The 12,434-nt window shown below is 47.1% G+C and overlaps 1 protein-coding gene across 5 annotated transcripts in view; it reads right to left on the bottom strand.

The window, feature by feature from the left end:
• Positions 1-373: 373 nt before the first annotated feature.
• LOC116949372 (transcription factor EC-like) overlaps positions 374-12,434 on the bottom strand; it is a 79,898-nt gene continuing 67,837 nt past the window's right edge. For 3 of the 5 annotated variants that reach the window (XM_076072060.1, XM_076072058.1, XM_076072061.1), the window contains exons 5-8: positions 10,884-10,940; positions 9,256-9,331; positions 5,500-5,665; positions 374-3,618 (exon numbers count right to left, since the gene is read on the bottom strand). In XM_076072060.1, coding sequence (XP_075928175.1) covers positions 3,157-3,618; positions 5,500-5,665; positions 9,256-9,331; positions 10,884-10,940 — 761 coding nt within the window. In that variant the 3' untranslated portion in view covers positions 374-3,156. The remainder of the gene's footprint in view (positions 3,619-5,499; positions 5,666-9,255; positions 9,332-10,883; positions 10,941-12,434) is intronic. The other 2 variants (XM_076072059.1, XM_076072062.1) reach the window with 1 other exon arrangement.

Raw genomic sequence — 12,434 nt, 5'->3', positions numbered from 1 at the left:
GCTCAGGTAAAGGCAGTGGCTCGAAAAAAATCATTTTAAAAAGAGGCCCTGGGTCTGGCTTTTACACAGAGAAGTACACGGGCGACAGGACGATTTTAGAGGCAAGAGGCTTAAGTATGTACCTATGTTGAAACTTCTTTTGCACCGTACGTAGCCACCCGTGTTAATCGAAGGTGCGGGGCGAAGCACAAACTAAACGACAAAAAAAAGTGGGAAGGAGTTGTGGAGGGCAGGGGACATGAGGTGGGGACGGGTTGAGGCGCATGCAACACCACACATGTCACGCCGTAATAATAAAGCAAAATCATCTATCGCTAAAGGGACAGGAGGTGGCTGAGATCCACAAGCAAATAATACGTGCATGTATTCCTGCTTCAGATCACGGGATTTTTATTTTACCCAACCCCTCGGCTACAGTGTCCACTGAGCAAGGTTATTTATTACATAATACGGAGTGCCGTTGCATTACCAATGCACACACGGGTTAATATCGTTCTGTCGAGCAGCGGATAGCGCACTGTGCCATGAACCTGGCAACCCGAGTTAAATTCCCGTCAAAGGCTGACATCACTTGCGAGTGAAATCTGACAAGGTCCTGGCACCCCTCTTAAACCACCAGCGCTGACCGCCGCAACGACAGTTGATAGAACAACCGCTGACAAGCCGTAGGGAGGCCTTCATCCAGCGGTGGGTTTTGACAAAAGGACAGTCAAGTTATTGAAGACGGACAATAAAAAGGATTCCTCCACAATTCTGGCTGTTGCCTAATGAGGCTGGTTGTAATTACCGGAGAAATGTCACAGTACTCGAATTGTAAATGTTGTAGTGAGGTTTACTCTCCAGCACACCGGTGTGCTGAACTCGTAACGAATTGGCATGCTTTGTTTACGTGACAAACCTTACTTAATGGCTGTGTCGGGTGGTGGCGGGTTTAATGACACATTTTATATTTGCCCGATCTAACCCAAAAAAGTCTATTATGGACAGTTACATTATTTAAATGCTCGATTAGTGTGTATTATTGATAATACATTTTACTGTCAAAATTAGGTTAATTGGATTCTACCCCTCCTGGGTTCTATATCCCACAGAGATTCCGTGATATTTTTTCCCCAACATCATCTTTATTCTGCACGTGCCAGGAAAGCGAAGTGCACAAAGAAAATCTACAACGAGAGGGGGGGATGACACTAAAAAGCCAGTGATCATCCAGTGACTGTGTTTATGTACCTGGCACTACTACCAACCAACAATATATTGTACACCGATTCTAGGCCGTGTCAACGCACGGCTGTGGGCTCAATGCTGACAAGGGCTATCTTAATTCCAGAGCTTAGTAGGCTATCTTGAAACATTAAGGAATTTCTAGGCCTCCGTCTTTCATGAATGCACATTTACCCCTATAGATTACACTGGGAAAATGAGGTTCATGCCAAAGTGAATTTGCTCTTTGCATTGCCGTTAAGGATTTGGGAACTCGTGTTTCACAGTGCTTACAATAATGGCACATTCTTCATTTTAATATAAAATGGCAGCAAGTCGCAAGCTTAACTTTCACAACCTTTGCATTTGTTTTGTTTCACAAAACCATTCGAAGACTATGATAATTTGCATAATATGTAAGTTGAAATTACATTTTAGCTCGCAGGGCTGTCAAGTCTCGATGGGCCTAACACAAAACCCCTTCCCCCAGAACTTTTGCATCCTAAAACACACAACGCACACATACTTGCCAAATTCACCAAAAACTCAAAATAAATATCATCATTATCATATAACCCTCATTGCACTCATTTATAGGGTGTGATTTTTCTTCTTTTTTTTCCCAATTTTATCCTGACTGCTCCGTGTGTCACGTTATGAGATGAAGAAGACCATTGGGGGTCTCTCGCAAGGGAACGAAGGGCCCACTGAAGCAGGTATCACAGAAGTGCTTCTGAGATCCTTTGAGTTACTTCTGGTTGACAGGTTAGATTTACAAAAAATGGTCTTACCCTCACTTGACAGCCCTGTAACTTTGGATGTACAGTATCAATCGCAAGATTAAACCTTTAAAAAAAATGTTCAGATGTACAAGTTATTGAAAAAGTATATATGTATATAAAAAAAAGACTAAGCAGTCATTTTAAATCTTAAAAAATATATATACTGTATGTACATATCTGTTTAATAAAACAAATTCCTTTTATTTAGTGTTAAAGGTACAATAAGTCACGCAGGCTAAACACTGCACATTGTGTGCCGCTGAACACCCACGCACTCATAACCGACCCCCGTCAAGATTTGGGGCTCACGTGGTTTGTGACGGGTTCCATGGAATTTGCTCGATATAGAAGCGGGGCTTTGTGCGTCGGTGTCAAGGCCCTATTATTTTGCGCAAACGACTTTGCGCACTTGCACACAGATCCGTCAAAAAACGCTCCCCCGGGGGCGGGGGGCGGAGACGTCTGCGATGCGCCACTCAGAGACAACACGTTGGCACGTGCGGATGAGGCTGACCAAGGTTCCAGCGATGCCACGTGCATTGGAAATTTGCAGAGGGGGCGAACGTAACGTGCCGTTCGTGGACGTTGCCACTTTTCCGTCCTATTTTTTTTTCGCGGGAGAAAGCAGGCGAATATCTCCGCTAAAACAAAACTGGGGGTTGGAGGGGGCAAGCCGCCAAGTCGACGCATTTCAGCCGTTTCATCAAAGTGGGGAAAATTTGGTTTTGGCCCAGAGAGGATTTAATGCACCCGTTTAACCATCGTCAACGCGACTAGCTTCGCATTGTGTTGATCTCCTGTTTGGCGTGCGTGTCTTTGTTGCAACATATTGGGTATGGGCCGGCAGTGGCATTCGTTTGGCAAGCCTCACACAGTGCTGCCCGCCGCGTGGTTTTCCCAGCGACTCCGCCTTAATTGAAATGCAAGCGTTGTAAACATGGGTCCTCTCGTTTGGCAGAACTTGGTAGATCGGCGGAAGGAAAAATCACACGCCGGACTGCACCGAGCACCCGATATAAGTGTGCCGCGCATCGCGGAAACGGTTAAGCATCACGTATTGCACCTTTAAACTGAAGAATAACTTGAGCTACTTTGCTTTTTTTTATTCCGTATAAAACTTCCCAAAAAAAGATACAAATCTTCGGACATTTTTGCCCGCGGAGGCGACGGATCACATTTCCTCCCCGTCGTCGTCGTCATCGTCACTGAAGCTGCTGCACTTGGAGGCGGATGGGGAGATGGAGGACAGTAGGGGGTCCGACTCGCCGATCGGAGACATACCGTCGTCCAGCAGAAAGTCCCTCAGCCTCAAGCCGTTGCCGAATGGGCCGCTGCCATAGTCCAAAAAGTTAGCTGCCGGGTCCCCGTGACCGGACAGGTGCTCGGAGTGGTGGTGACCCAACACGTCCTGGTGATCCGGTTCTAGGGGATTGGAGTAGCCGAGGGTGCCGTCGTTGAGGTCGAGGATGGTGACGTGGCTGGAGTTGGCGGGGATGGGGGCGGTGGGCAGCAGCGAGTATTCGAGGCCGTGGGATGGGATGCCCGGCTCCTGCTTAATGGACGAGCTGCTGAGATCCACGGTGGCCTGCGAGGGTGTGGGCAGGCCGTGCGCCCTCGCCTGCATCTCCAGCTCCTGGTCGGGAGAAGAGCCACGAGGGGAGGAGGGCGGCAGTGAAGCCATTCACTGTCACATTCACTTTCGGCACGATGGGGCCGTTTCAAAATTTCAGTGATGTACCGTAATAATATGAACGGCACGGGCCTGAACCCTAATGCAGAGTTAATGCTACGCTAAATCGAACCGGTATTCGACGCTTACCTGAATTGGCGCAGGGGATTGTGTGTGTTTTTTATGGGGGGTGGAGTGGTCAGTGGTCAATTAACCTGGTAACCTCAGTTCGAATGCTGGCCATGGCTAACATCAGCGGCATGATAGGAAAGTTGAAATTGCATGGCCCTGGCGTTCCACCGCCACCTTCTGCCGACCGTTTTAGACTTCACCCCCTACCTAACGTCTAACCAATTGGTCCTAGCGACCCCTGGTGGTGACAAGTGGCGAATCTCACGCACTGCCCGTTACCCAACGCCAGATGCCAGAAAATGTTTCTCTAAGTTCCCCAGCAGGCGCGGTTCGTCCACTAGGGGCGTTGGGGCGCCGCCCGACCAAGCAGCTGGAGGTGAGAAATTATTTTTCGAATAAAAAAGTACTTTAGAATCTTTTTGTCGCGTAAAAAAAAGCAAATGTAACGATTCTTTCAACGTGAATTTCCCTATGAAGATTTTAAGTTTTTCATTTTAGAAACCACTGCAACACCACAGTCTGATTTGTGCCTCGGGGAGGTCTCGGGACGGCTGCGAAGGCGTCCGAGTGACAGATTTCCCTTCGTTCGTTGCGATTCGCAGCTTCGCATTTTAGCCACGTCGTTTGAGACCCATTCAGGGCGGTGAGAAAGGCGCCCGTGGCTGTGATGACGATGTCACAACGCGAGGTTGCACTGTGCAAATGTAGCAAGGTCAGCCTACACTCTCTAGGCTTTTGGCAGTGTCAAAGTGGTTGTGTCGTGTGGACTTGAGGATCATGGGAACAGCATTAAAGTGCTTTGTTATTTTGTTTCGTATTGTTTATAAAGTCCTCGCCGTTGTTAGATAAGACAGTTGCATCACTTTCACGGGAAGGCCAATGGCGTGACGAGGTTTTTCTTAATTAGAACACCAAAGGTCACTCACAACAGTCCCACCTAGTGGACATGCCACGGGCCGCCACTGCTCCCCAGGTGAGGTCACACACCCTCTTGTCCAGGGGTCAGCAACCTGCGGCTGCAGAGCCGCACGCGGGCTCTTTAAGGACTGCTTCGTGACGTTGCGTATTCACGACCCACCGTCTCGTATTCACCACTTGCAACTGCGGCTCTTGAAGTGTTAAGTTTTTTTTACCGAATTTGAAAAAAAAGGCTCTTCTTGTTATTTTGTTTGCTGACCCCCTGCTCTTGTCGAAACGACCTCGCATTACGTACAGGGGATGTTTTTTTTTTAGATCGTTGACACATTTACACACCTTTGTGCTATACTTGTGTTGTCTCAAATTATAAGTGTAATGACAAACGTAACTGGGGAGAGAAAAAAAATCGAAATTGTACACGTGTGCATGTAGTAGCCCTTTTGTCAATCCGCGACTGAATGAGAGCCTCCCCCAATTTCCATGAGGGTCGTGAGGGTCATTTGACTATACTTGAAGCGAGGAGGGCCCAGGACCGTGTAACGGGACTGGTTCAGGTATCACTCGCTCACTAACGTCAGCCGCGGGAGCGAGCCAAGCTCATCTCGCGGGGCGGATAGCTCCGGTCGTAGCGCTCACCACCAGCGCGACCGCTTCACCCCAACCACGTGACACACACGTTTGAACTTCTTCCGCACCGCGCGTGACCGACCGTGCTAATCGGAGGTGCGAAGGCGGACAGCGCGGACGAACGGCGTAAGAAGTACGGCAGAGGGCCGCGCCGGCCGCCGGCCTCACCTGGACCCGCATGACGAGGCTTCGGTTGGCGTGCTCGAGCCGGCGCTGGCGAGCCTCCATGTCTCGCGAGCGCTGCTGCTCCTTCTGCAGTCGCCGGATGTAGTCCACCGACGCCTTCAGGATGGTTCCCTTGTTCCAGCGCATGTCCCTGTGTTCGCACAGGTCACTTCTCTTGTTTTATTTGCTTTGTTTTTACAGGTTTGTTTTCTGCGCTGCGTATGGCAGGCCTTTGTAATTTTTCTCGCTGAATGTGTGTCCACGTTGCTAGCCAGCCATCTGGAGCGGAGATGCGATGAGTAGCTGCAGCGATTTCTCGAAGGGATATTAGATGTGGTGTGCCGGGTCTGGAGTCTTGTTGGGGTTGCCGACCCGGATACACCCGCCTGGAACAAATTCCTGTGCATAGGTTGTCACCGTTGCGCTGCATAGCACTTTGATGTGTCTTCGGGTTCCCGAGGAAGCTCCCAGTACGTGCACCGAAACGTCGGACATCATGCCAAACAAAACGTGGGACAACCCGAAAATGCATTTGAGAACGTTCTTCTGTAATTGTATGTTTATTCTGATTGTGCTATTGGCATTATGGTCATGGGACGATTATATCCATTTGGAGCTCTCGCAGAGTAACGCAACATCCCGTGTGTTAGAGAATGGGCCGTGGAAGGAGATATCACAGAACTGGTACTGAGATCCCTTAAAAAGAGCTTTTCTTCTGTGCACACTAACAAATGCGCTTCCCGCACACGCTGATAGAAAAATATGTTCATCGGATGTCAGCGAAACCAACAATTTTATAACTCTCACTAGTGGAACTTATCAAAGTTACGTGCAGAATTCAATTTCTGGTGATGGGAATTTTTTTTGGTGCAGTTATTATTAACTGGGCTGACACCATCAGCTTGTTAAACTTAAGAATCTGGTTTAATCGCGAGCGGCTTTCCATATTAAAACCCAGGATCTCAGCGGTGCCAGCTCCCTCTGTACAATACTACACTTTAACGACTGTGTGCATTGATGAGCATGAGCGAGCTGTTTGTGTGGGAGCGTGCGTGAAGGCTAATGAGACATTTAATACAAGTTAATACCACAAGGGGATGGAATGAGAAAGTAATTATGTGAGCTAACAACAGCCCCAGTAATACGTGCAGAATTGCATACTTCGCAGAGCGCTGTCCAATTCTCTAATGCAATTTGATTGGTACAATACAACTAAAAAATTAACACATATCGAGGCACTGCGCAGGTAGAGGAGTGATTTGCATAATACAGTGAGGGAAAAAAAGTATTTGATCCCCTGCTGATTTTGTACGTTTGTCCACTGACAAAGAAATGATCAGTCTATAATTTTAATGGTAGATTTATTTGAACAGTGAGAGACAGAATAACAACAACAAAATCCAGAAAAACGCATGTCAAAAATGTTATAAATTGATTTGCATTTTAATGAGGGAAATAAGTATTTGACCCCCTCTCAATCAGAAAGATTTCTGGCTCCCAGGTGTCTTTTATACAGGTAACGAGCTGAGATTAGGAGCACACTCTTAAAGGGAGTGCTCCTAATCTCAGCTTGTTACCTGCATAAAAGGCACCTGTCCACAGAAGCAATCAATCAGATTCCAAACTCTCCACCATGGCCAAGACCAAAGAGCTCTCCAAGGATGTCAGGGACAGGAATGTAGACCTACACAAGGCTGGAATGGGTTACAAGACCATTGCCAAGCAGCTTGGTGAGAAGGTGACAACAGTTGGTGCGATTATTCGTAAATGGAAGAAACTGTCAATCTCCCTCGGCCTGGGGCTCCATGCAAGATCTCACCTCGTGGAGTTGCAATGATTATGCGAACGGTGAGGAATCAGTCCAGAACTACACGGGAGGATCTTGTCAATGATCGCAAGGCAGCTGGGACCATAGTCACCAAGAAAACAATTGGTAACACACTACGCCGTGAAGGACTGAAATCCTGCAGCGCCCGCAAGGTCCCCCTGCTCAAGAAAGCACATATACATGCCCGTCTGAAGTTTGCCAATGAACATCTGAATGATTCAGAGGACAACTGGGTGAAAGTGTTGTGGTCAGATGAGACCAAAATGGAGCTCTTTGGCATCAACTCAACTCGCCGTGTTTGGAGGAGGAGGAATGCTGCCTATGACCCCAAGAACACCATCCCCACCGTCAAACATGGAGGTGGAAACATTATGCTTTGGGGGTGTTTTTCTGCTAAGTGGACAGGACAACTTCACCGCATCAAAGGGACGATGGACGGGGCCATGTACCGTCAAATCTTGGGTGAGAACCTCCTTCCCTCAGCCAGGGCATTGAAAATTAGTCGTGGATGGGTATTCCAGCATGACAATGACCCAAAACACACGGCCAAGGCAACAAAGGAGTGGCTCAAGAAGAAGCACATTAAGGTCCTGGAGTGGCCTAGCCAGTCTCCAGACCTTAATCCCATAGAAAATCTGTGGAGGGAGCTGAAGGTTCGAGTTACCAAACGTCAGCCTCGAAATCTTCATGACTTGGAGAAGATCTGCAAAGAGGAGTGGGACAAAATCCCTCCTGAGATGTGTGTAAACCTGGTGGCCAACTACAAGAAACGTCTGACCTCTGTGATTGCCAACAAGGGTTTTGCCACCAAATACTAAGTCATGTTTTGCAGAGGGGTCAAATACTTATTTCCCTCATAAAAATGCAAATCAATTTATAAAATTTTTGACATGCGTTTTTCTGGATTTTTTAGTTGTTATTCTGTCTCTCACTGTTCAAATAAACCTACCATTAAAATTATAGACTGATAATTTCTTTGTCAGTGGGCAAACGTACAAAATCAGCAGGGGATCAAATACTTTTTTCCCTCACTGTAATAACTTTTTTCCAATTTTTTATTTGCACGCAACCAAACAAACTGAGGTACACGGAAAGTGCATTTAAAGAAAACGCCACTGTGGTGTTTTCATTAAGAGCCAACGCGCGGGTCAATCGAGTTTGTGTGATGATGATGCAGGCAACAATGACTTGCTTTTACTTTAACATACAAAGGCCTTTGAAAGAAAATATAGTGTGAAGTCATTCTGAGTTTCGGCACTTGTTTTCCAAGGGTAACCCAGGTTTTCCAAGTGTTGTAATTACGGATTATAAGATAGCGATAACAATACTCGCCTCTGTTTAACCAGGGCAGGCCTCATCTAGTCTTAAGACAGGTTTTCCTTTGCGGAGAGGCCTCACAATTGAACATTTGGCCGATTTCCCTCGGCGACTGTCGAGTGTTTGGCTCGTGGATCCAAAACAGCAGTGGCTGGAGAAAACCCACCACACGCTCGTGAGGGAATATCGATAAAAAAAATAACTCCGCACAATTGGCGTCAATCCGCTTGCTCTACTGCCAACATGGGCCACCTTGCAGCAGGTGGAGGGGGTTTTGAAGTTCCACAAATTTGTTTGGACCCACAAACTCCCGCCCCCAAAATGTTGGACTCACGGTTGTGCGCCAGCCACCATGCCTGGCTTCTATGTGCCAACTTTTCATGGCCTTCTTTATATATGTGCCAACTTTTCATGGCCTCCTTTATATATGTGCCTACTTTATGTGCCTACTTTGAAACAATCACACCTCAAAGATGAATGTGTTGCAATACGGACATATAAAACATTTTCATTATTATTCTCATTATTCTTATTTATTCTGAAACGCAACCTCGGTGGTGGGGAAAAAAAAAAACGAGTGCTATGCGGAAAGAGAATCAAGAATAAATGCTTACGGGTCGCTGGACTTGGGGATTAACGTTCCAAGCTCCTTAATGCGATCATTGATGTTGAACCGTCTTCTGCGCTCAACTGTTCGTGAAAGAGAAGCATCGCCAAGTTGAGAGTGACTACGAAAAGTAAAACGCGCACGGAATTACATTACGGGAGTGGCATAGCTAGCGAAAGTGCAGGGCGGTGCGACAGAACGCCAGGGCCCAAGGGGCTGGAGAGGCCCAGGCATCACGGGATCGAGACGTGGGAGGAAATTGGACAGACCGCACCCCCCCCCCCCCCCCCACCAATTGAATTCCTTGCACCAGAGCCGATGCCAACCATGCTATGCCACTGTTACGGAACACGCTATTTGCACATTTACAACTTGTGACAAGAAACTATTTAGGAGCCCATAATAATAATGATCATAACAAAATTATCAGTCATAGTCAATTCACTAGTGCATAATAATAATTTCAATATTTAATACGCCACGTAGAATTTGCTGACTTTTGAAAAGAGAAAACAACTCAGAGGCATGAAGAACCACAAAGCGGAAAAGGCAGCCACGTGGTGAGCCGATGCCAAATTACCCCCAAGCTCTGCGGTCCTCTATGTATTAAGGTGTTTTCGGACAATTAATGAATGTTTTACATGTGGGAGGAAACTGGAGCACCCAGACAGAACCCACACGTGTGAGGGGGCAACACTCTATTCCACAAAGACGGAATAGGTGAAGTCCACATTATTGCTCTTCTGCCTTCTCCTGTCGAGCCAGCGTATCACACCCACTGGATCCCCACGGGAAGGGAGTTTCACAACAATTGTACGGTGTACCATCAACTCCCGCCAAACGAAGTGATGGATTGCAGGCGTTTGCCTCCACGACCTCCACGTGCCGTCACCATCCCTAGCAGTCATGTGATGTTACAATTCACGTGACCTTTAGTTGCTAATTCTGTCACCAGTGTCTTTTAATGGCCATCATCCCTTGCGGTAGCCATCATCCTATGCTGGGAACAAAAGCAAATCAGAAGCTTTTGTTCCCTGGTCAATCCGTTCCTCTTTTTGTCTCTGAAGCAACATTCCCAGCATGCAACTCTCAAACTTCTTTCCACACTTCTCAGCTTTTCTCACATTTTCTTTGTCAGCTTTGGAAATAACAGTAAATTATAACCACGGTAAGCACAAAGGTGCTTGCCGTGGTATTAATTGTTGGTCATTGGGGTCGTTTGATCATCTTCACTCCACTGGTCAATGCTTGCTGGCAAAGAGCATGCCCAAGACTGGTGCAGATATTGTTCACCACTGGATAGGAGTCAAACGCAAGTCACCAATTTTACAGCACAGTGCACTAACAACTTGCGCCACTGCTCCACCCCCTTGTCTGATAAATTACACTTTTTGTTTTACAACTTTTATTTGACCAGCTAAGGTCCACTGAGATCTATAGCTCTTTTTCAGAAGCGACCTGGCCAAAAGTGAAGTGGCTGATCATTTGGACGTTTATAGCAGCCAAATACACTCGACGCATTTTTTCACGAGGATGAGTTGAAATGGGTGAACTGAAGTTTGGTAATCTAGAGAATTACGGGATTTCACTGTGGGCAATTCTGTCCGCTGTTTTTTGTTTGGCCATGAAACTCACTTAAGTTGTGGTTATCCTTCTTCTGACGTTCTTTAGCGAGGGCCCGGACATCAGGATCTGTAACACACCACCACGACAAAGTTAAACAAGCCGCGTGGCACAAATAACACTCGCCAGGGTTTCATAAATGTATTTATTCATTGTTTGTTCATATATGACGCTTTAATTTTAAAAGTGACCGTTAAGCATAGTAATGGGATCTGTGCTGGACGTGTCGCTAGAAGGGATGACACAGCGGCTTTTCGCGAGCCACGGAACATAAGACGGTTACGGCATCGTGCGCTTTCAGACACGTTTCTGTGGCCGTCTGGAACGCTCTTCCTTCCGATATTAGGAAGCCACTGGAGTTATGCACTTTTAAATCATCTAGATTGAAAACTCACATCTTGAGAACTGCTTTTTGTGTTTAAGTGTCTTGTTCTTCCTTCCGATTAATATGAATGGATACATACCGCGCGGAAGAAGTTCAACATAGATACAGTGAGGCTTAGAGAGTGGAGTGGCAGCCAACGGAGAGGCCACCACAAATATTGGATAAATGCTGAATTGAACGTCCGTTCACTTGTTTATATACTCTACACGCGCAGAGCATAGTCGTATTACACTAATTATTATAGATACATGCCCAAGAGGGAATCCACTGAGGAGATGGATCAGTTCCTATGTGGATTATCACATCCCTAGGTCGTGAGAAAAGGCTACGTCTTTGGGAGGCCTTCATCCAGCAGTGGATTGATCATGGCTGATGATGACGATTATGTACAGCGTAGTGAAATAACGTTTACAGCAAGCCAAACTTTACATACACACGTATCCCTAGTATTCAAAAGCACCACACCGGAATTCGTAAACAACACTGCTGTGCGAACAATGGGTACTTCAAATGCGAATAGCCTCAGCGCTTGTTCACTAACAATTTGCATTTCCACATTCAAAGTACACAAGCTGGAGGCTGTAACGGGGGGGGGGGGGGGGGGTCCAATGCATGCAAACAGTGCTTCTTAGCACTTGTTATCACATACCACCCCACACACCACACTGAGCGATCTTTGTTTGCGAAAGCTCTGGCCCCAGCCACGCTAATGCACGTCACATGCTTGGTTTCTGCCCTAAAAAAGAAACCTCGCTTCTTACACCATCCAGACCACTTTTCTGGCGTTCGCGTGTCCCAGCCACAGCTCGGACGACGGACAGTGATTTTCTTTACGAGGAGGACTGAACTTTCTCACCATTAACATCCACCGGAGAAACAAACCCCCCCCCCCACCCCGTGTGTCCCGGTCTCGAGTTTCAGTCACCTCTGCCAATTCCTAGGCCCGGGCACCCCGTACGATTCATCTTCTACAAGCGTGCGGTGGGTGAAGAGTGAAGGGGAACGTCAAATTATTGTCGGTGAGGATTAATGGTGCAGGGGCCAACGTTTTGTCGACGTTACGCTTGTATTAATATTTTAACAAGAGGTGGTGGAAGGGTGGCGCTGTCGTAGGATCAACTTCGGTCTTCAGCTGAAGCCGACACAACCCGAGTTTGAGTCCCAGCCGTGGCTGACGT

The sequence above is a fragment of the Petromyzon marinus genome, chromosome 36 (genome assembly GCF_048934315.1).
Source record: "Petromyzon marinus isolate PM22_M1 ecotype Great Lakes invasive population chromosome 36, UKy_Petmar_22M1.pri1.0, whole genome shotgun sequence".
In the NCBI taxonomy this organism is placed as follows: domain Eukaryota; kingdom Metazoa; phylum Chordata; class Hyperoartia; order Petromyzontiformes; family Petromyzontidae; genus Petromyzon; species Petromyzon marinus.
Note: the sequence above shows the minus strand (reverse complement) of the source record. Positions and strands in the feature narration are given on the sequence as shown.